At 38.1% G+C, this 23,799-nt stretch overlaps 1 protein-coding gene across 1 annotated transcript in view; it reads right to left on the bottom strand.

Annotated features, from left to right (window-relative positions):
* The window catches only part of LOC107694928 (breast cancer anti-estrogen resistance protein 1-like), a 103,652-nt gene extending 79,869 nt beyond the window's left edge, over positions 1-23,783 (bottom strand). Inside the window, exon 1 of the mRNA XM_016494644.1 lies at positions 23,466-23,783. Within this exon, the coding sequence (XP_016350130.1) occupies positions 23,466-23,477 (12 nt within the window). The 5' untranslated portion in view covers positions 23,478-23,783. The remainder of the gene's footprint in view (positions 1-23,465) is intronic.
* Positions 23,784-23,799: the final 16 nt, after the last annotated feature.

Genomic DNA, 23,799 nt, shown 5'->3' on the forward strand with positions numbered 1-23,799 from the left:
TTAGGGACGTGATATTCAAATGACGATTGTTTTCTGCCGCCACATTTATCAACGTGCGATCAGTCGTAAGATGAGATTGGTGGCATACGAATGTTTCATGAATCACACTTGAACTCTGTCGTAAGCTGATTTGTGCGTACGGATCTGCGCTCATTTCTACATTAGATTGATAAATGAGGCCCACTATGTATCACTATATAACACATATTTAGTCAATGCTGTTCTCGCTGTTTATAGTCCTTAAGGCCAAGAACATCCTCAAATACATAAACACAAATGCATCGGTTCATGCAAAACATAAACAGCCTTCTTTTAAATTCAACAGCAAAGAAATATTAACGAAGCACAATATATCGGTTCCATATTGGTTAACGTTATTGACCAATATTGGATTTTTTTGTGCATACAATTCTGATTACTTTTGCCATCATTATTAATAAATAAATATGCACACATCATTTCAATATGTAAACCAATGAATCTATGAGTATGTGTACGTAGGAAACAAATGTGTTTTTTGCTCAGATTTGAGTAGTACACCCCAAAGCAGACCACTCATTCACTGAAAAAAACAACTTGATTTTGCTGGTGCAATGGACAGATGAGGACACATAAGTGGAAAAGAGAAAAAAGAGAGAGAGACCAGTTTGACCACTACATATATATAAGTGCAGTGTTGTTAATGTTATCTAAATTTACAACTATTAAAAATTCTGTTATTTGAAATAAAGTAATTATTTAAATTAAATTAAATTAATTATAAATATAAAAAAAAAAAATACTAAAATTAAAATGAAAACTGAAAATATAAAAAGCTGATTCAAAATACTAATAAATACTCAAATGTAAAATGCTCCAAAATGTATTTGGACATATGAAATGTCTGAATATCACTGTGTTAGATAACAAAACATCAAAATGTAGCAAATGCAAGCAAATGATGCTAAATTATCTTTAAAATAAAATGCTATTTGATTTCATATTTTATTATATTATGCAAATACAATGCACATTTAAAGTGTGACTCAAAACAATACTTTTTGAGGCCACTGTGTGTACAGAGTGAGTACACGCATAGAAACCCAGGTATACTGCACTATTTAATCACAAATCTATATGCAGACATGCTCCACTGGCAGCAAAATGCCAGGAGAGACCCATCAGCCCTGCTTTTTTTCCCAAGTCCACTCAAGGAGAAATAATGTCTGGATCAGATAAAACCCAATCAAAACTCTTTCACACATGCAGCTATCTCAGTCTCATTGCTGTCAGGAAGGGATGGAAGAAAGAACTCTTCAAACTATCTGGCCACATGGAAATGTCACCATCAGTCCCGGTCCTTCCACTTGATGTGTCTGTATGTATTAATGCGGACTATTTTTTAATTTGGCTTTGAGGCTTTAGAGTGGGCATAGCATTGAAAACATGTCACGGCACATGAGACAACTTCTCACCAAAATGACCTACATTTGAATACTGGATTTAGTGAGTTGAGTGAGGGCATTGTGAAAAGTGCATGCACAAACACAAGCACACAACTTCCCCATCTGTAGGAATCTCTGCCTCCTGAAGTTTCTCCATTAGGGAGGCATACGTCCGCTCTAATGGATTGCTACTGGAGGCAACAGAACACATCCTTTCGGTCTGACAATGATGGGTATTCAAGACTCAAGGAGCTGGAGAATGGAGTGAGCCAACACTCAGAAACAACTGTTCATCATAACTTTGAAAATAAAAACAGCTCTGATTTATGAGCGCAGACCACTGAAGCATTTCATGCTAAGTGAATATGCATACTTGCAAACCACAAATATTGACAAGGCAAGTCTGATTACTAAAACAGGCATCATGCATCACCTACAGCAGTTATATAGGCTATCTGATATAATCGAGTTTGGAGTTACTGAGTGATAAAAGAATATTCTGGATTAAATACTTTTTCATTTTATGCTTTTCAACAGCATATTTCCTGGATCACCACAAAAAATTATTTTGACATAACTAACACAATTTTCTTGTAAGTAACACACTTACAATGGAAGTCTATGGGGCAAGTATTTCAAAAGGTATTAAAAAAGAAACGTAAAACTTGTTTTTTGTTGTTTTGTTGCAACATAAATTACTCTGTAAAAATTTATAAGATTTAATATGTTCAATTGTCTAAACTGTTCTATTTAAAAGGTGAAACAACTTTTCTAGTCACATAAACTTCAGGTTCTGCATTCAACAGGGATGCACCAAAATTTCGCCAAAAATAAAAAAATTTAATAAAAATAAAAACATCTCAGTTTTGACTGTAGTTGTGCAATATCATGAGGTGGCTCGTTGCCAACTTTAGAAAAAAATTGTTTGATTTATCACATCATTTATCACCACAATTCCTGTGAATATAGTTTATGTAAACCATATTTTGTGGATGGTTACGGCACATCTAACATGAAAAAGTAACCGAGTTTATAGGCTTCAAACAGCCATGACAAGAACAGTATATAATAGACAGTTAATAAATAATTCTATGTGGATTCAAGGGTAGTAAATGATTATTTTATGGCTATTCTCTTAAAACAGCACAATAACGTTCATTCAAGTGCTCAAACTTTAATTGCCCCACAGATTTTCCATTGTATGTGTGTAACTGAAAATATGATTATTGGTTGAAATTGTTTCCTGTTGTAATCAACCACTTGCCACAGATCACACAATAACATTTTACTTGTATTTACCCAGGAAAATTCCTTTAATAACATTATCACTAATTACAGAGAATTCCTGTGAATTCCTGTACTGTTTTTGTAAACAGTACTTAGCAGATGTACTTTGCAGATAGTTTGGCACATCTAATACGCAAAGGCTTCACACAGCCATAACATAAGTATTAATATTATAGACACATTTAGTAAATGATTTTGAATTTCAGATGCTGGCAAAACACTTGCATTTACCCAGGATAATTCCTTTAATATGATTATGGTGGTATTTAAAAAAAAAAAAAAGTGTTTTCAGACTTTGAATTAGGCATTGCACATTAGGTGGCCTCTCCTTCTCTCTCTGCATTTGTTTATCTAGCTGTTCTGTAGTCAATGGGACATTGCCCATTAGTGAGCATGTGATTAGCATTCCAGCAAAATTCCCTTAACGAACCCTGGTCTGAGCACACAAACACACGCAGAACAAAACACCAAAACAACAAAACATACGCACACATATATTCGACACATACGCACATACACACAAACTGTATCTCAGATACACACAAGTTCAGTCTGTTCAGCAGCCAGTCAGGACAAAGGAATGGTCCGTTTCCTGACCCATAACACAGAGTTGAGTGAGCATGCATGCCCAGTGCAGGACCGCTGAGAGATGGCGAGATGATGATGATAAGAAAACTCACATCAGCCCCTAACACTCCTCCAGTCTGACCAGCACAAGAGTAAATCACAATGTTTAAAAGCATTACTAACCTCCAAGGAGATGGGTCTTTAGGTAGTAATGAAACTTTATTTTAAACAACAATTGCGTTGCCTCTTCCTACATACTGTAGGCAGCAGTCTTCTAAGGCAGCATCCTAACCATCACAGAAGCTCATAAGTGACTCTGCATAGGCAAATCTGTTAATGGTAAAGCATGTGCATCACACAAATAGTGCATATGAAATTCTGCTAATGCTCAGTTGATTCAGAGTAGTAACTGACCTTCATTAAATTCTTAGTTACAATGATGAAGACCCAAATGTTGCCATCTCCCCATAAGAAAATATCTTGTTTCTACAACTATGAATATACTTGAGGTTGCTAAACTTACAATGTGACGCTATTATACTGTATACACAGTGCTGTGCAAAAGTCTTAAGGATATTTATTAGATGCTTCACAGCAACATTTGTTTAAAGACAGTTATTTATATATTTTGTTTTGGTGTGCCTGTAGGATATATCAGTGTTAGATTTCTAAACATTCCATTTGCAAAGCTGCAAACACTGCCACCATCATCGGGGAATTTTGTATGAAGGTTGTTCCAAGCTTCTTTGAGAATTTGCCACAGTTCTTCTATGGATTTAGGCTGTCTCAACTGCTTCAGTCTCTTCATGTAATCCCAGACTGACTCAGTCATGGTGACATAAGATCTCTGTGTGGACTTTACCATCTGTTGAAGGACTCTTTTTTATATATAAAAACCTCGCTGGATTATTACAATATTTGCAAAATAGTGTTTGGAAACTCATACTTGATATCTAAGTAGCAGCAAAATGACTTAAATAAAGAAAAAGACATAAATAACCATCTTAAAAAGACTTTTGCACAGTCCTATATATACGCTTCCGTTCAAAGGTTTGGAGTCGTACATTTTTTAGCAGAAAAAAAAAAAAGAAATTAATCAGCAAGGATGCATAAAAGTGATCAAAAGTGACAGTAAAGATTTTTACCTTGTTACATAAGATTTCTATTTCAAATAGATGCTGTTTTTTGAATTTTATATTCATCAAAAATACTGAAGAACAGTAGAATGTGGACAGACAGACAGACAGAGAGAGACAGACAGACAGACAGACAGACAGATAGATAGATAGACAGATAGATAGCTATTCTAAAAGAATAGCTATTATTATAGAATAGCCCAAAGCTATTCTGTATTATTTCATCTCAGGGTAGGCCTTCTTCCCAGTGTTTGTGTTTGTTCTGCACTGCTGTTTTCTGCTTTGTCCACAGATGAGAAATGAACGACCTCTGAGCAGTAATCCAGTGGAGGAAGATTTTCCCTGTGGGCCCCGTCCCAGATAATCAAAGTTCTGCAAGACTGTCTAAGGTCTGTCTGATTCCCTCCTTGAGAACAGAAGATAAAATCCTGATAAGGAGCAATATGATTGGAGGAAGTTCTGCGAGCCAACCACAACACTAAGATCCACAGCTCAGCTCATGATTGAAGTGGATAAATGAGAAAATGTAATCAATATGATATGATATCATGCGAAGGCTGTGTTATCACATATACCAGAGTAATTTTATATCATGGTAATTGTATATACTGTATCACAATATATTCTGAAAGTGAACAAAAATGGTACTGTATATGTATTTTTAAAAAATCATGCCTATTTTTTGGAGAACAGAAGTTCTTGAATTGAGAATTCAATTACTCTTCTTCCTCTATTTCTGTATCTCATACATTCAGTGCCGTTTCAGTCAAAGTCATATAGTCAGCTGATACTCAGCCCTAGTGCACAAATTAAAAATATGTGGAGAAACAGCTGATTCCCAAGATTTATTCTTGTTTAATCGCATAGTGGTTTTTCAAAGCTCCTCTGAAGGTCTGGGTACCATCAAGAGACTATCAAGAGCGATGACAGGTTTGCAGCTCACAGACAGCGATTCAGAGCCTCTCGCTGCATTCATCGCCAATAAATATTTACAATCCATTTATTTCATCACATACACACACATGACAGAGTGTAAAATGGCCAGAGCAGTGAGCTGGAAGAGGAAACATGCAGGAGACCAGAACAATACCTCTTCCCAGCTGGTGCCACCACCAGATACATCAGTGTGTCAACGGCAAACGCATGTATGTGAGTGAGTGTGTGTGTGTGTGTGTGTGTGTGTGTGTGCGTGTGTATGAGAGTCTTAGCACCTTCACTGACAAACACATCAGTCAGACGTAAAGCACATCCTCACACACCATCAATCTGCCATCAAACCAACATTAGAACACACACCGGTCAGTCAGCAAACACAGTTCAAAGGCCGTATTCAGCTGGTGAGAGCAACCGCTCGCAAAACAAGAAGAGAAAAGGATTGGTCAGCTGTACAAAACCTCTTCACAGGCATTTTTTCCACAGAAAATTTGAATAAATAAAATATAAAATAATAGACTCTGTGGTACAAACTCAGGCTCTGTATTTTGTGAAATGTAACTCATTAGTGATTCAAGGCGATGGTAATTAAAGGAATAGTTCACCCAAAAACAAACAATTCTGTCATTAATTACTCACCGTCATGTTGTTCCAAACCCGTAAGACCTTCATTCATCTTTGGAACACAAATTAAGATATTTTTGATGAAATCAGAGAGCTTTCTGACCCTGTATAGACAGAAACACAAATACCACGTTCAAGGCCCAGAAAGGTAGTATGGACATCGTTAAAATAGTCCATGTGACAACAGTGGTTCAACCATAATTTTATTAAGCTACGAAAATGCATTTCTGTGCAAAGAAAACAAAAATAACAACTTTATTCAACAATTTCTTCTCTTCCCTGTCAGTCTTCGATGCGCATTCACCTTTCTGGATCTTGAATGTGTAGTTGCGTTGTCTATGCAGGGTCAGACAGCTCTCAGATCTCATCAAAAAATATCTTAATTTGTGCTCTGAAGATGAATGAAGGTCTTACGGGTTTGGAACGCCATGAGGGTGAGTAATTAATAACAGAATTTTCATTTTTGCGTGAACTCTCCCTTTAAATCCATCATAAAAAGATACAGAGGGAGGTATATATATATATATGCTTTGAAAGTGTGTGGAATGTTCATTTCATTTTCACTCAATGCCTCTTTCCTCTCTGAGGGCAATCCTATAAGACATCCTACCGTGCGCAAACAACACTGCTCTACTGGGCATCACATGTGAGCATACTGGCAGTGGCTGCTGTTTCTAATCAATTCCAAAGTAATATCTTCTGTAGTGCGATCGTATAGATACAAATAATATCAGAATAGTCTGTGTCCTCATCCAGCAGCAATGAAACCAAATGCTGAAAAGGCATGATCATGTGTTATGAAGCTTTAAGGCAGCGTGGGAGAATAAACTAGGTGCTATAGACACACAGCCACCAAAAGTAAACAATAACCAAAAACAGTCTGGCACATGACAAGTGTATAGTTATGAAAACAGGACTCAAGGAACTCTTCCTTTGCACTCAATGTTTTCTTAGCATGAGAATGTCTAGTTAAAAATAGCTCAAATGTTTCAAGATCCCTGCATTCACGTTGCTAGTTGTTTTTCAAACTGAATTCAAACTGTGTGTAACTCTGCTGTTCTCTCTGTCTATCTCTGGACATCTACCAAGGCCTTAGTCGAGGCAAGCCTCTCTTTTTTTGCTACGCTCTGAGGAGGCTTTCAAAAATGCCCACAGCCCAATTACTATAAACATCTTTCTCTAAGTAAATATTTTCCAGATCATCCTCTTTTAACGTGTTGCCTGCTAGTATAATGCTGCAGTTTTCATATTATCCTTTCCGACTATGACAGCTGCACAATTCATGTAATCTCTGGAAAGATACTATCATAGTAAGTAACAAGATGCTTTGCACTACTCAAATGCTAAAAATTAAAAAAAAATGGGATTGTGCCTTGGGAAGCTGATATGTGACACGGGAAACTGTTCCATGACACAAAAGCTAATGCCACAGAAGCCTGTGGCATTAGAGGCTCTTCTGGACGATGAAATGATCGAGTGCTGAGGTGCCTGTGTATATTAGCAGCACAGTGGCTGTTGACATGACAGCAGTCTAGCCCAGACTTTGGCTTCTGGGAGTTTTCAAGCCCAGAGCTCCTGGACACAGTCTGGAAAAGAAAAGAAAGAAATTGGGGGAGAGAGAGAAAGTGAGAAAGAGAGGAATGGAAGCCTGCATTCCAGTGTGGCGGTCCAAAAGTCTGCAAAATAGCTTTCCAAAATTCAGGCACAGAACCTGTACACAACATTACACTAACATTGCATAAACATTTAATGGATGCTGTTTTGCCGTAAAAATGTCACAGAAATTATGCATAATAAAAACAACTGATGACTCAAAGATTGTTTATCCACTGAAACGTGTGTGTAATAAAAAAGTGTGTGTAATAAAAATGTAATAGTGGAAAAACTTTGGGAATCTTGGAACCTTTACAGGTGGTACAACCATCATATCAACAAAGCTTCGAGTCTCTTTCTCGCTCATGCAAACAGATCCCACAGCCTTTCTTTACTTCTCCTTATTCCATTTATTTCTTCTTTACAATCCCTCCTTTTCGCTTCATATTTCTCCTACTCGTTCCATCTCCTAATGTCTTTCTGTATTTCTCATCTCATCCTCTATCTTTTACTCTCCATTTCTATCTAATCCATTCTTTTCCTCTTCATCTTTCTCAACCCCATCCCCCTCTATTTTTTCTCATAAGCTGGGGAATGGTCTGTGAATGAGCAGTAAATTGCTTGCCCTCCCAGTTCAAACCCAATTCACATGGCAGTTGAGCAGATTACCTGCCCAGCCAACAGGGCAAAGGGGCACAGGACAAGAAGAGAAGCTTTTCCTCAGACTCTGAACACAGTAGATTGGTTCATCTGTCCATCCCACATAGATTAACATTCATCTCCTTAATGCAAATCAATCGGACCAACCCAAGTTCAAAAGGTTCGTTGTGCATAAATTTTGCTTTAAATGGGACCAATCATACAATAAGCTTTCCAGATTTTCTGGTCCAATCCAGAGCAGGCCTCCCTGAACACTAGGAGTCCCTCAGCCATGTAACTAAATTCAGAGACCAGAAAAAATCCAGGTAGCCTTTCATGTCATGAAGAGCAAGGCCTTCTTTTACCAGTCTGCAATTGGCCACATTGGTTACCTTCATTTGTTGCCAAGTCTAGCAATGATCCATGAGCCACAGGGATGAACACAGGGCCTCCACCTGCTATGTAAATTAAAGACCTTGATAAATGCTGCCTCTATCTGAAACCCATCATTTACCTGCTTCACTGGGTAGCAAGATCTACTGGCCACCTGTACTGACACACATCTATGCATTCAACAGAGCATAAACATCATACTTATCACCAAAGAGACCAATTCAATGGGCTTAGTCAATACAATCGCAGACCTAAAAGACCATAATTTGAAAAATGACCACTGCACCAAACATCTCCCTTACTGTGGAACTGAATTCTTCCTTTTGGACCCAAGCCAGTCTCACATCAGCACACATGAGCAACTCTAATAAAGATGCATTAGACGAAGTATAAAAGTTTGTAAGAACCTGTGAGAGAAGAACTAGACTGTGAGAATATGAATGTCCAGCAGGTATATCTATAAAAGCCAGCTGTGGTTCATTAATGGTAACTGATGAGTTTGCAGTGGATGGCTGGAAGCGTTCCGGAGATCATGCTGGGATTCTTATACAGCACTCTGAGTGTGCTACAGGAAGTACAGCATTCCTATAGCACATAAACTTTGTAATAGCTACTCCCTCCTGAGACTAACATGCTAACACACACACACACGCACACAAGGACCTTATAAAGGAAGAAAAACATCAGCACATATAAACAGCTCGTACATCAAGAAATGGATGCCTACAGAAGCCCATTTCCATCTCAGAGTTAAAAGCAAAGCAGATAATTGTCAGGTAAAAATTAAAATATGAAATAGAGTCATTTTGCGATTAAAAAAACATCACATTGAGAAGAACATTTTACAATTACAATAAAGTCAGTTAGAATTAAAGTCACAATTATCAGAAATAAAGAACAACTGTGAGATTAAGTCACAATGCAAAATAGTGTCATTTTGAGATATAAAGTCGCAATAATGAGAAACAAAATAACATTGTGAGATATAAATTGAAAAGTAAAAAAAATATAGAGATGCCCTGCAATGACGATAAAGTCACAATTTAAAAAAAAGTTTTTACAACATTATGACAATTAAGTCGCAATTATGAGACACAAATAACTGAAATGTCACATTGCAAAATAAATGATTAAACTATGATAAAATAAATTAGAAACAAACAAAAGAGAAACAAATTGCAACTGTGAGATATGAAGTCACAATGCAAAATAAATTCACATTTTGACAAAGTCACAATAAGAAACAAAACATTGCAATATATAATCTGACAATTAAGACATACAAAGATGCAAAAAAAGTTAAAACTGCAATATAGTCGCAAATACCTTTTATACTCTGAGATAGAAACAGATTTCCATAGATGCCGGATTGTTGATCATAAACATGGAAACATACATTGTCTTTTAAGTGAGAGAGTGAATATTCTAAGTATGCTGTGTGTTTGACAATGTGTGCGAGTTGTAATGGAACTAATCTCCAAACAGTGGCACAAAAGCAAGATCCCAGCTGTCGCTGGCCACTCTACGAAACCAGCAAAGTCCTACGAGTAATCGAAAGCCAATCTTCAAAATCAATTTTCTTTCACATCAAGCTTCTTTGTTGCCTACAAATTACTTTTTCTTTTACCGTAAAGCTGCCGTAATAATGTGCAACATCCCTTTATTATCCTTCTGCAAGTGCGGCTCACAGGCACTGGTCGCCCCTCTAGTGGAAAAATGGGAGATGCAACATTGGGTTAGCGCGTTCAGCAGCTGATGCAACTTTAATCCGCTGCACTGCATTGATAAGGAAGAGGGACAACGTTCTCCAGAAAGGTCACATTATAGCAGCTGTGTGAAATGGAGTCGCCCACTTCAAAACTGTCTCTCGTTTTGTCTCACTCTCCCCCATCACCTCCTCTCTCTCTCACCTTTCAGTCTCATGCTGTCTCTCCCTAAATCCCCAATCACACCTCACAAGTTCCCATCAGCAAAAAGGTCAACAGGAGCAAGAACACATCCGCAGCGACTTCCAATGAGACGCTTCCTCAAGGAAGACCACGGTAAGGCGATGGTGGAGGTCAAGTCAAATCAAAGAGGGCACCCCTAATCTATTCCAGCACCAGAGTGAAATAAATTACATTAATTATGCATTATGCTTGCTGTTTATCCGAGAGACCCTGATTATAATAGCTTCAAGAGTGTTAGCATACACCATACATTTATTTGCATGCCACTAAATGACCCTGGATTGTCCCAGAGGTCGGATACTGAAGCCTGGAATGTAGTTAATACGTTGCGAAGTTGATTAATCTGCCTGATCCATCAATTATGAAATTGAGTTCCAGCATTCCAACACATACATCCCAAACACTGTTGCTTTAATTTAAGGAATGCAACATACAGTGCAGCATTAACCATCATGTGGATTAGTGGGACCTCAACTAAAGATTACAGCCTCTTCATGCTGCTCCAGTGCGGCTTAGGCACATCAAATAAGAGGCGCACGCTCGCACGTCAGTGCCACACACTCACTCAAGCACACTCATTAGCATTAAGAGTTTCCATGTGCATATACAATATGATATTTCACGTACACACTGATATGGACACACACAGCTGAGAGGATGTGACTGAGGTCTACTACACTCACACGTCCTTAATGAGCATCCAGACAGAGAGGTTCATTAAAACACAGGCGGATGCTGATGATGTCATGCTCATGCCCTGTGGAGAGGTTCATAAGGACAGGAGCAGTGTTGTTATTATTAACTATTCAATTAACACATTTTAATAGCTTTAGCTTTAAAGCTGAAATTAAATATAAATACTAGATGAAAAATTTAGAAATGCTGGTGTGGCAGCCAACTGAAATAATAAAGATAAACAGAAACATTAAAACCCTAATAAAAATGACAAAAGCACATTACACAATTACTAAAATCTATAAAAAATCTAAATAAAATCTAATTCTAAATATTAATAAATACTATAACAGTATATGAATAGTACTAAAAAAAAACAGTGGACAGGACAAATAACAACTCACTAATTCTTCTCAACAGTTAGGAAAGAGCATGTCAAACATTGTGAAGGGGATGGTGGGCCCAGAATAAACAAATTGATTGTCTTCTATCTGTAGTCCACATACAGCATCTTCTGTAATCTACTCCTTGTCTTTATCTTCCTGCTTTACCTCAAAATTTAAATTTTTCTGCCTTTGTGCTTACTATTAGCCTATCTTTTGCCTCTTATGGTGTCTTTCCTCTTCTTCTCTCTGTGTCCTTCACTGCAACCTTGCTCTTGTGTTGCCATTATGTCTTTCTCTTTTCAACTTTCATATGATTTTCTGGTTCTCTAGAGGCCGTTACACTTGACTCTTCCAGTTCTAGTCTCCTTTGTGTCTCTTTTTCATCCATCCCCCTCTCTCCTGGCTCCTGCTCTTCATCTGACCCTTTCACTTCATCACTCGTCACTGCCAAGCTACTCTGCAATTCAGAGGGCGATCAATCTGCAGATTGCCTGGATCTAGCTGAGCTTATCTGGACTGGGCTGGGCACATCTGAGTTAAACTGGATTGGCCTTAGCTAAAACTGGACTTTACTGGGCTGGGCTTAGCTGAAATAAACTGGACCTGTTTAGCTAAAATGCTGAAATAAACGACTGGGTTGGGTTTAGCGGAGTACAACTGGAATGGTCTCAGATCTTCTAGACCAGGGGTGTCAAACTCAATTCCTAGAGGGCCGCAGCCCTGCAGGGTTTAGCTCCAACCCTAATTAAACACACCTGATCCAGCTAATCAGGTCCTTTAGACTTATTTTAAAACTACATGGTATGTGTGTTGGAGCAGGGTTGGAACTAAACTCTGCAGGGCTGCGGCCCTCCAGGAACTGAGTTTGACACCCCTGTTCTAGACTGAAAACTAGCACACCACAGTGGACCTAACAGAGTTTAGCAAAACTAGAGTTGACTGGGTCAGTCTTAGCTGAGATAAACTGGACTGGCCTTAGCTAATCTGGACTGAACTGAGCAGACTATACTGGACCTGACTGAGTATAGCAAAACTAGAGTGGACTGGGTCAGTCTTAGTTGAGATAAACTGAATTGGCCTTAGCTAATCTGGCCATGCTAAACTGGACCTGACTGGGTTTAGCTAAACTTGACAAGACTTGACAGGTCTTATCTGAGTACTGCTGGACTGGCCTTAGCTAATCTAGACTGATTTGAACATGCTAAACTGGACCTTACTGGGTTGGTCTTAGATAAGATCAACTGGGCTGGCCTTAGATACTCTAGGGATGGCTCGATACCACTTTTTCAGAACCGATACCAATCCGATACCAAAACTTCTGAGTATCTGCCGATACCGATATCGATCCGATACCAGCGCAGTTTTTTTAAATGAGTGTAGAATTTCTATACCTCAATGTGTAGGTCGATCATCACTCTTTTGTATGTTACACACAATCTACTAAATATAGACAGCTTCATTATAAAGAAAAAATAAACAAAAAAATATAATCAAAATCTATGACAAAAATACTATTATAAACTAGGTTAATGGATAATTCAGTAGCAAAAGTTACTCTAGAAAAATCATGAGTGCACAATAATTTTATAAAATCCTTCACCTTTTAGTGAAAAAAAAACATTATTTAGTGGGTAACAAATAAAAGTGAATAAGTGTAGGGCTAAATCTGGTAGGTAAAGAAAGGCTCAATAACTGTTGCACAGATATAATACACTACGCATCAATTTCTCTTCTCTTTGTGCTTTGCAGTTTTTAACACGAAGCGCTTACAATGTGCGCATCCGGTGTGCAGAATGACGCGCTTGAAGCAACACGGAGTCACAGTGCGCAGCATAGAGAAGTTCAAAGCACAAAGTGAAGAGATATTGATGCGTAGTGCATTAAATATGTGCCTTAGTTTATTGAGCCTTTTCTTTTAACAGTTTTCAATTTCAGTTATTGTGCTCGTGACGAACAATTCATAGTGCTCTCTACTCCAGTCTTGTGATCTAACCAGATATCCGGTAGAAATGTAGGCTACACGATTTAGAAACAGCACGAAACTCCAGCAAGATAAATTCCTTTTATGCAAAACCATTTATCTTTATTTTCAGATCAAATATAACATTAGGAACATTTAATCATCTTGGAGAGAGCTTCATCGTCTTGACTGTCGTAACCGAACGCGACACGCAGTCTGAATGCTGAATGGAGGATGACAGACAGCCGCAGTGGAGAGAAGAGTTTACGTGAACTTGACTTTAATATTCATGACTTAAATATTCATCTGTACCTCACATTAAACTATGGAAAAGCTTCTGAAGACTTGAAATATAGTGCACGAAAACTTTATGGTGCTTTATGTTTTTGTGGCTTTCGTGGGGCTTAATAATAACACAGAATAGTATACGCACTATATCGGATTTGGATCGGTCTCGTCTGACCGATACCCCGATCCAGCAGAAAATGCCAGTATCAGAGCGATACCGATACTGAATATCGGATCGGCGCACCCCTAAGATACTCTACACTGAACCTGGCATGATAAATTTGACATAGCTGGGTTTAGCTAAACTGGACTGATCTAGGTTCGGTTTTGTTGAGTACAACTGGATTGGCTTTAGCGAATCTGGACTGAACTAGGCACAATAAACTGGACCTAACCAGGTTTAGCTAAACTGGACTGGACTGGGTTTAGCTGTATACAGCTGGGCAAGCCTTAGCCAATATGGACTGAACTGGGCAAACTAAACTGGACTGGACTAGACTAGGTTTAGCTGAGTACAGCTGGATTGGCTTCAACTAATCTGGTCTGAGCTTATCCAAGTTTAAATGACTGGGTGTAGCTAAACTGGACTGGACTGAGCTGGACTTAGCTGAGATAAACTGGACTAGGCATACTAAACTGAACTACACTGGAAATAGCAAGACTAGACTGGGCTAGGCTGAGTTCATGTGGATTGGTTTTAGCTGAATTGGTCTAGTCTTAACAGATGTCTCTGTCAGGTTCACTTGTAGATACAGTTCCCTCCCCCATCCAATCATGCACATACAGTCTAATCTCAGACAGCCCGGTGTGATTGATGGCGCTCCATTAATATGACCACGGCGCACATCAGCCAGCAGATTTACGATGGTGGCGACGGTACTATTTGGCACAGGCAGTGGCAAAAACAGACACAGGCACACAACTACACTCGCTCGTTTTTCTATCTCCCTTTCACTCTCACAGCTGCACTATAATGAGGATCCACATCAGGACCCAGCGTCCACCTAGCTGCAAACAAATATGCGCAACACCATCTCTCTCTTTGTCTACCAACACAATCACTCAACACAAAACATGAACACGAGGGCATGCAAATTTTGCACATACACACCCAACATAATCTCCATCCACAGACGTGCACATACACCCATATTCCCTCTATCCTCCCCCTTCTAATGCTGACGAAAGAGATTTACAGGGCAGTGGAACAAAAGAGCGGGTTACACTGAGTTCAAATCATCATATGGTGAAAAAGCCCTGTGTTTCATTAGCGACTCAGCATAGCCAAGCCACGTTGACACACACATATGACTTAAAAAGCAGCATAAACAGAACTCTAGAGAGGGCCGTGCATTCATAAGGGTCAGTCCTGCCAGTATGAAACACAGAAAACAAGATGCTACAATTTAAACACCCTGGGGTCAAGAGGAGGGGGTGTTGTGACTTGTTTAGAGGAGATTTGTTTACCGTGACTCTTTTAGGTCCCGTGATATAGGCTTAGATCTCTGCCACAATTCTGCGTGCGAGAGATCATATTTTGAGCGCACAAAAGTGCATTTTGCACGCGCGCGATCTGAGTTTTGTGGAGAAAATGTTCGTTTCGCAAAAAAAAAGTATTTCAAGCACACGAAAATCAATTTTGCATTTAAAGTAAGTTTTTGGATGTGTGCTCTTCTCCACATGTTTTTGACTGACCCTGCTGATCCACTGATCGTTTTGCTGCCCAATGGTTATGCATTAACGTTGCAATTTCTAGTATTGTATTAGTTTTTAATATTTCTCATGGGCATTTAATAATTTTTGACTTTCAGTCTGAGTTAAATCTCTTTTTTGGCTCATTTTATCTGTAAAAGAAAATCTGCTTAATAATTATGCACACCTGAATATAAGACATTTTTCACTTCCAGCCTTCATGAATAATTATATATCAATTATAAATGATTAAATACAAGATTAATAGTGGTTATTAAGATTGATGTTGTTTGGAATTGGTAAAATGTGCTTGGAAAAAAATATGATCAGAATATCAACTTGCATAATAATTATGCATGCACTGTATTTTTCCTCTTCTGCTGTCGAGGTAATGCAAGGAATGTTGTGATTGGTTGTGACAGCCAATCAGAATTTAGCAGCCTCTGTCTCTGATTGGCTGGAATTATGGCACATTGTAACGCTGGGTTGTGTTGAGCACGCCAGCTGTTGGCATTTAGCGAGCACTGAGGAGGGCATCAGGTGAGCAAGCTAGTGAAACGTTGCACGCGCAAAAGAGAAGGTCTGCACACATCCAAAAACTTATTTTAAATGCAAAATTGATTTTCGTGCGCTCTAAATACTTTCTTCTTTGTGAGACAAACATTTTCTCCACAAAACTGAGTTCGCGCACGTGCAAAACGCACTTTTGCGCGCTCAAAATATGATCTTTCGTGCGCAGAATTGCGGCAGAGATGTAATCCCATACCGTGAGGACTGGCATGTGTCCTCCCAACCAGCTGAGAGCGGTCGTCTGCAGGACAGTCAACGCCAGGGTGAGTAAAACGACACTGGCTTTTGATATCATAAGGAGCCTACTTGGATTTCACACTGAGTATGTCCCCCACTGCTGCAAATATAACTGCAAAAAAGCTTCGCAAAACAAAAGCAAGCATGCACGCACAAACACAGACTGTTTAAAGCAAGGAAACTAAAATTGAAAGCAAAAAGAAGCCTTTAGAACCTTTAGAGTGACAAAAGATGAGGGACAGAGAAAAACAGATGACTAAGAAAAAAGGGTAAAAAGCATTTGGTGAGTATAAAGAGGCTGGAAGTATGTGAAGCTATATTCAGACAAAGAAAACTAGTCAGAGAGTATATTTTCGGAGTGATCTGTTTGTTTGCCAGTCTGAAGACTTGCACACTATCAATGCACACAAAACAACAAATTCCATACACTGTATTCTTCTCCTACACTATATCAGACAGACATGTACACTTGCTTTACTCCATTATCTGAATATATACAGTATTTGTGTAAATAAACATAGACACAAGCCATTCAAAACTGAACAGAGAATGACTTTTTAAATTTCAATGATATTTCAGAATTTTAATTGAAATTGAACCGAGGTAGCAAATTCAATGAAAAATGCAATTCAAACTGAAATGTAAGGAAGCAAAATGAAAATTGTTAGTTTTAAAAATTCAAAGAAATTCATATTACCATCATTTTAACTAGAGAAGTAAATGTAAACCAATAATGCCTTAAAGGGATAGTTCACCCAAAAATGAAAATTTGATGTTTATCTGCTTACCCCCAGGGCATCCAATATGTAGGAGACTTTGTTTCTTCAGTAGAACACAAACCAAGATTTTTAACTCAAACCGTTGCAGTCTGTCAGTCCTATAATGTAAGTGGATGGGAATCACGGCTAAATGTTTCGAAAAATGTGCCAAAGCAATTGAGAAAAACTGTAATATAACACTGCACTCTTTTAGTATTACCTGATGTAAACTATGGCAACAGTTTGGATGCAGTTACTGTACTGAAATGCAGAAGGCTGCATATGCCATATATCCATTTCAAAAGTACAAATTTACACATAACTGTATGTGAGATATTGACTGAAAGAGACTGGATAGGATTCACAGTTACACTTTGCTACTGGTCTGACAAAAAAAAAAAAACCTTAACAATGTCATTGTGATATAGAAAAGAAATATGGGCACAAAGGCAAAAATACAGTCCACAGATTCTCATCTACATCATAACGAATATCTTCCCTTGCAATGTAATGTGGAACTGGAGTCAAGTGAACCATCTCACAACTTCATATATGTGGATGAGGCTGGCTTCAACCTGACCAAAAGCAGAAGGCGTGGTTTGGAATGTCATCGGCCACAGAGCTACAGTTGATTTACCAGGCCAAGGTGAGGAAATATCCATTGTCAGAATTTGTAACTCTTGTGTTGTCCTCTGTCTACATAGGCTTTCCGACTGAAGGTTTCATGAGATGCACCTTTGAGCTATTTCAGAGAACTGGTTTATCATTAGATGATCTAAATTCTCTTCATTAGTGAAAGTCAAGATTCACCTGCACAATTCATGGCAAATTTACAAAATGTCTAATAGAAATGTGTAGAAAATATGCTTGACAGTGTATGACACCTAGATCAACCATTTTGGATTTAATGACTTATACGATGAACTAATGACCAGATGTTTTGGGGGGTAAGACTGTTGCACAGAGAACTATATAATACATTTTGAGCAACATGACATTAGCAACTGATAATGTAGGAAACCGCAGACTAATGTACATGATCAATTGCATGAATGTGCCAAAGCAATTGCAACTTGTTCAAAAGAATGAGAAACTGCTTTTATGATGTGCACAATTGACTAGATGATGTGGAGGTTGAACAAGCAGTTTTGAGAATGTGATTTCTGATCTGAGAAATGCACCAAAGTGACTGAGAAAAACTGTAAACAAACAAATAAATATAACAAACAAAAAATGAATAGAAAGACAGAATGACAGAACAAATTATAGAGCAACCGAACAATAGATAGAACGATAGATAGAAAGAATGATAGATAGAACGATAGAACGATAGATGGATAGACAGATAGACAGACAGGTAAATTTGATTCAAGTCAATTCATAGATAGACTTGTAAATATAAATGTAAATATTTTCAAAATATATACTGTATGTGTGTGTATTAATATATACATAATAAATAAACACAGTACACATACATATATTATGTAAACAAATACTTTTATTTTGGATGTAATTTATCACGATTAATCATTTGACAGCACTAATAGAACGAGATAGAACGACAGACAGATAGATAGAACGACAGACAGACAGACAGACAGACAGACAGACAGATAGATAGATAGATAGATAGATAGATAGATAGAGCAAGAGAATAAAACAATAGAGAGACAGGCAGACAGATGATAGATAGACAGACAGACAGACAGACAGACAGACAGACAGACAGACAGACAGACAAATTTGATTCAAGTCAATTCAGTTGAATTCTGATTTATGTTCAGTGCTCATATAAACGCGATAAAGCTGAAGCTGTGATCAATAAAGTTCAGCTGAAGAATGTGAGCGATGTCCAAGGTAATTCAATTATCATGCTTTACATACAACTCTCCATACTACAGAAAACACACACAGCCTATAACACAACACCATTTTCCCTTCATTTGTATTCTTATGCAAAATATGTGTACAATGTACCAAGACATAAACGAGAACGAGGAATATTCACACATATACCCATTTACTGCATACTAATGCAAATGTATTTAAATCAGATGAATATGAAGAGCTGTTTGTCAAAAGACTCCTGAGGTGACATAAACGTTAATATTTACATTCATATTCATCATATATACACCTGCAGCTGCTTCTAGCATTCCTATTTTTCTCTTGAGCTGACAAGCAATAAACTAATGAGCGTGTCAGCTGGTCTCTGGATTAAGATGCGTCCGGTGTAAGAGTGTGTGTATTTGAGCAAAAAATGGCCATCCCTAATCACTAAAAACGGATAAAGATGCCTGCCGGGAGAGGCAAAGCAGGGGCCGCTGATGTGTGACTGCATGAAGGAAAGAATGTCTATGAGATGAGACACTTACTATGCAAGGACAAGCATGAATAATGTGATTTCAGAGAGGAATTCATAGACGTATTCACAAGCGTGTGTCACAATTCGTCTTTGGAGTCGTGCTTGTTCATGCATGGCATGTGTAGCATTATACGCTGTTTACTATGAGTTACGCTGCCAATGAAACTCATATGTGGAAGGCTGGTGGCCTCTAGTTGCCAGGGCAACGCATACAAATAGCAAAAGGTCTTTATTGGTTGATTGAAATGCGACAGCTCACCTAAGCCAACATTATTAATATGTATGTGGAGTATCATCTATGACAAGCACCAAATGTCAAGCGTCTGAGAGTGATCTAGCAAAGCTCGTTCCCTGCTGGCGTCGCATTTAACCTCTCGCAGCAAAACTCCGAGGGACGGTGGGGGGGGAATAAGTGCACGCTTTCTGGGAGCCGTCCAGGGGACAGGATAAAGATCTGAAGCCGAGGCAAATGACGTTAACAGCCAAACATTAATACCCATCAATATGTATGAAGATGTGTAGAACTCGAACTTATGAATTTATGTATTAAAGGAAGTATGCGTGTGTCCATACACGCAGAATTCAAGTGAAAATGTATGGAGATATGCATGTCTGGACACATGTTGGCAAAGCGTCAGTGGAGCAGTTGTTAACCAAAACTAAAACTGAAACTGTTATCGGGGTTAAAGCAAAAAAAAAATCCTGAGCCTGAACTTTTTTCCGGGGACGGGGCAGGGCAGCACACGCAAAGCATGCAATGACTGTGGCAACTTTAACATTTGAAAGGATACTATGGCAACTGGCCACATGCAGCAACTTTTATTTTTGAAATCGCGATGTACAATACATGACATATTTAGAAACTGGTTGATGTATTCTCCCGTGTTGGCAAAGGTTTATAAATGATTTACGTTTACAAATCTAGTGAGATAATGCACAGTTTTTCCAGATGAACGTTAAGCAATTCAAATTCACAGTATATGCAGAGAAAGAGTTTAGCTCCTTTCACACGTACAGTCTTTACTGGTAAATTACCAGTAAGTTACCATTAATAGATCATGTGTGAACAGGACCTTTTCAAAAATCCCGGTAAATATGTTCTGGCAATCATATAATTCTTATGGAGATGACATGATTACTCTGATCTCTTTACAAAGCTCCGCTGCTTTATAATTAGCTTTTCTATGTAAATATGCGCTAGATGGACATCTTTGACCATTGCGCCTCGCAGCTTTTTGTCGCGCTTCTCCATTCATCAGGGCTGCGATTGGATACTATTATGCGCTTCTCATTTTAATAAGAGTCAAACATTCTGATTGGCTAGTAACGTTAGTTTGGTTGAGAGTGAAAGCTGCTCCTTTCATACCATTGGTAGGCGAACTCATGGACTCGAAAGTGATATCAATCAACAATATATTTTTTTCTTAATGTAGGATTATTTTTTTCCGCAGCCAAACGCTGCACTCCGGAGAACTTTAAGCCCTGTGTTATAAATCATATTTGTGAACTGAAATACATCTTAAATAAAATAAAATATAAATATGAAAAAAAATTAAATGTTACATTAGAAATGTTGCCTTCCTAAAATAAGTTTAAATACTAAAATTACTAAACCTTGAACTGGAAAAAAATAAATAAATAAAGCTATATATAGAAATATTTAAAAAAAAATTAATCATGATAAGCACATAACATAATGACCTAAACTTAGCTAAAATTAAATAGAAACTGAAAATATGAAATAAAAGAAAGAAAACTACAATAGTATTTAACACCAATATAACACTGGTTCTACATTGATTAGGCTAAGGCTTTCTGACAAAAACAATATGACAGCATAAATAATATGGCTAGAAAACAAAATCAAGTAATTTTTTTAGCCATTTTTTTTAAGTCCGAATTGATGTGATAAAATTAAAATGCTGTATACTTTGAAATAATTGCAAGCAAACAAACACTTTTTTTTTTAAGTTTATAACTTAAGTTTAAGCCAAAATGTATTTATTTTTTTATTAATTTTGCATAATGGTATAATAAATGTTTTAAACAAAAAATACTTCAACTATCCACAGATCAGTTTTTGGTGATTATTATGTATGTTAAATATTTAATGACCTGCATAGTTGAAGGAAAAATTAAGATTTTCTATGCAAGCAAAATGTACTATTAACTGAAATATGCCCAAACTGCCCAAAATTGAATAGAGAATCCAATTCAAACAAGTTCGGATTAAAACCCAGACCTAATAAATAAACCAATGTGGGTTGCAATCCTGACACTCCTGCAGGTTTCCTACTGATGCAAACACTAGATTAAAGTGCTTTAGCCATTACACTTGTTTGTTTTTCACTTCTCGGTGACATCTGTTGGTCTCAGGTAAACGGAATCACACCGGTTGCATGGAAAACGAGGCACAAGACAAGCAAACCATATTCTCATCTTTGAGGTAGAACAGCTGCTGCGATCAAGCTCGAACACCTCGGCCAAAAACAGCAATCTGGCTTCTGTTTGTTGAAAATGGCGAGGGACATCGGTACTCAAGCGATGCTGAATCTGAACATACACTATTCTTTTTCACTGGCACTGAGCATTATCTTTAAGAGTTAAACTGAACAAGGTGCAGACCACTGAGGTGGCCTTCCGAGACCATTTCCTCACTTGGATGCAAAGAGCAGAAGTGATTTTATTATTTATTCATAACATCATCAAGATGCCAGTTCTCCTAAAAACAGCAGTGGGAAAATATATAGGTAAGCTGCCAAGACATGCAAATTAACCTCATTCCTCCCACAGGGACCCGCAATGAGTTTTGCAGAGCTGTGCATCCTCCACAGCCCTGTATTAGTAATCCACTGACTTCTTCCACTTAACTTCAGCCAGCGAGGAGGGCAAACATTAAATCGTGTTGCAGTATGTCGAAATGAGATGCCAAAAGCAGCAGGGAGGCAGAACACAGGTCTCACTGGTTGAGACTTGATGGAGAGCTCTGAACTGAGACTCTTTTGGAAGAAACAGTTCCATGGTGCAAGAACAGATTTTGCCTCAGGGTCAACCATGTTTACTTGTGAATATACACAGTATTAGTAATATTTATCAATTCTTGATATATCAAGTTTTGATATATTTACAGTAGGAAATTTACAAAATATCTTAATGGAACATGATCTTTACTTAATATCCTATTGATTTTTGGCATTAAAAAAAACCCTGATAATTTTGACCCATACAATGTATTGTTGGATATTGCTACAAATATACCCGTGCTACTTACCATACAGACCATACATCAATGGAAAGCTTATTTATTCAGCTTTCAGATGATGTATAAATCTCAATTTCGAAAAACTGAACCTTATGACTGGTTTTGTGGTCCAGGGTCACATATGGGTCAATCATAAAGCAATGTAACATTAAAAAAAAAAAGTAACGCTATTTAAAAAACTGGGGGGGAAATGTGTTTTATGTAATTCTTGACAATGTAATAAATCCTGTGGGGTTTGTTTTTTGGGGGTTTTTTTGGAAACTAAACTAAAATACCTAAAGCCAAAAGAAACGTGAAATATTTAGCATGAGGAAATTCTGCATCCTTTTATTTTTGTTTTGTCCGAGGTTGTGTGTCAAAACCTTGTGAGCTGCCTATTGAACGTATTTTTGGGCATCACTGGCACGCGCACCATTTCGGACATCCTCGAGCCTATGACGCCCAAAAAATGCTGTCTAGCTAGACAGCTCACTAGGTTTTGACACACAGCTCGTGTATTGTCTTGAGCGAACTACACAAATTCTGTTCCACTACCGTCCTGAACAGCTGCTTTATAGCAAATGACCACAGTGTGCATCACCACAGCAATACCGATAGCAAACTGCATATTCTTTCAGACCAACATCTGGGCGTTCAGTACAACGCATGCAAGTTCCTATCAAGCAGTTCAGTAACTTTTCCATATCGCGATGAATCAGATCAAAGGTTAAATTGAAGAACTTACCGGTACAGACATCTTGAGCTCCTTCTTTGAATCCACTACAAAGCTGATGCTGATTTTAACGGACCAGTTTCTTCCGCTCTCACGGGTTTTCAGCAGAAAACATCAATTTGTGTTGTTAGGCTTCTCTCGGAGTCCTTCTATTCCATGTTGTCTGTAGTAAGGGTGCAATCCGCGCCTCGATGGGGTGAGAAGTTTGATGTGAACGTTTCAGATGTGTCTCCGCTCCACCTCGCACAGGCAGCGCTGCGCAGTTTCAGCCCTCCTCTCCAGAGAGCTGCAGCTGGGCTACTAATAAAACGGCTGTTTGAATTAAAACGCCTCTCTTCTTCACTCG

This window comes from Sinocyclocheilus anshuiensis, unplaced genomic scaffold (genome assembly GCF_001515605.1).
Source record: "Sinocyclocheilus anshuiensis isolate Anshui unplaced genomic scaffold, SAMN03320099.WGS_v1.1 scaffold286, whole genome shotgun sequence".
Taxonomy (NCBI): domain Eukaryota; kingdom Metazoa; phylum Chordata; class Actinopteri; order Cypriniformes; family Cyprinidae; genus Sinocyclocheilus; species Sinocyclocheilus anshuiensis.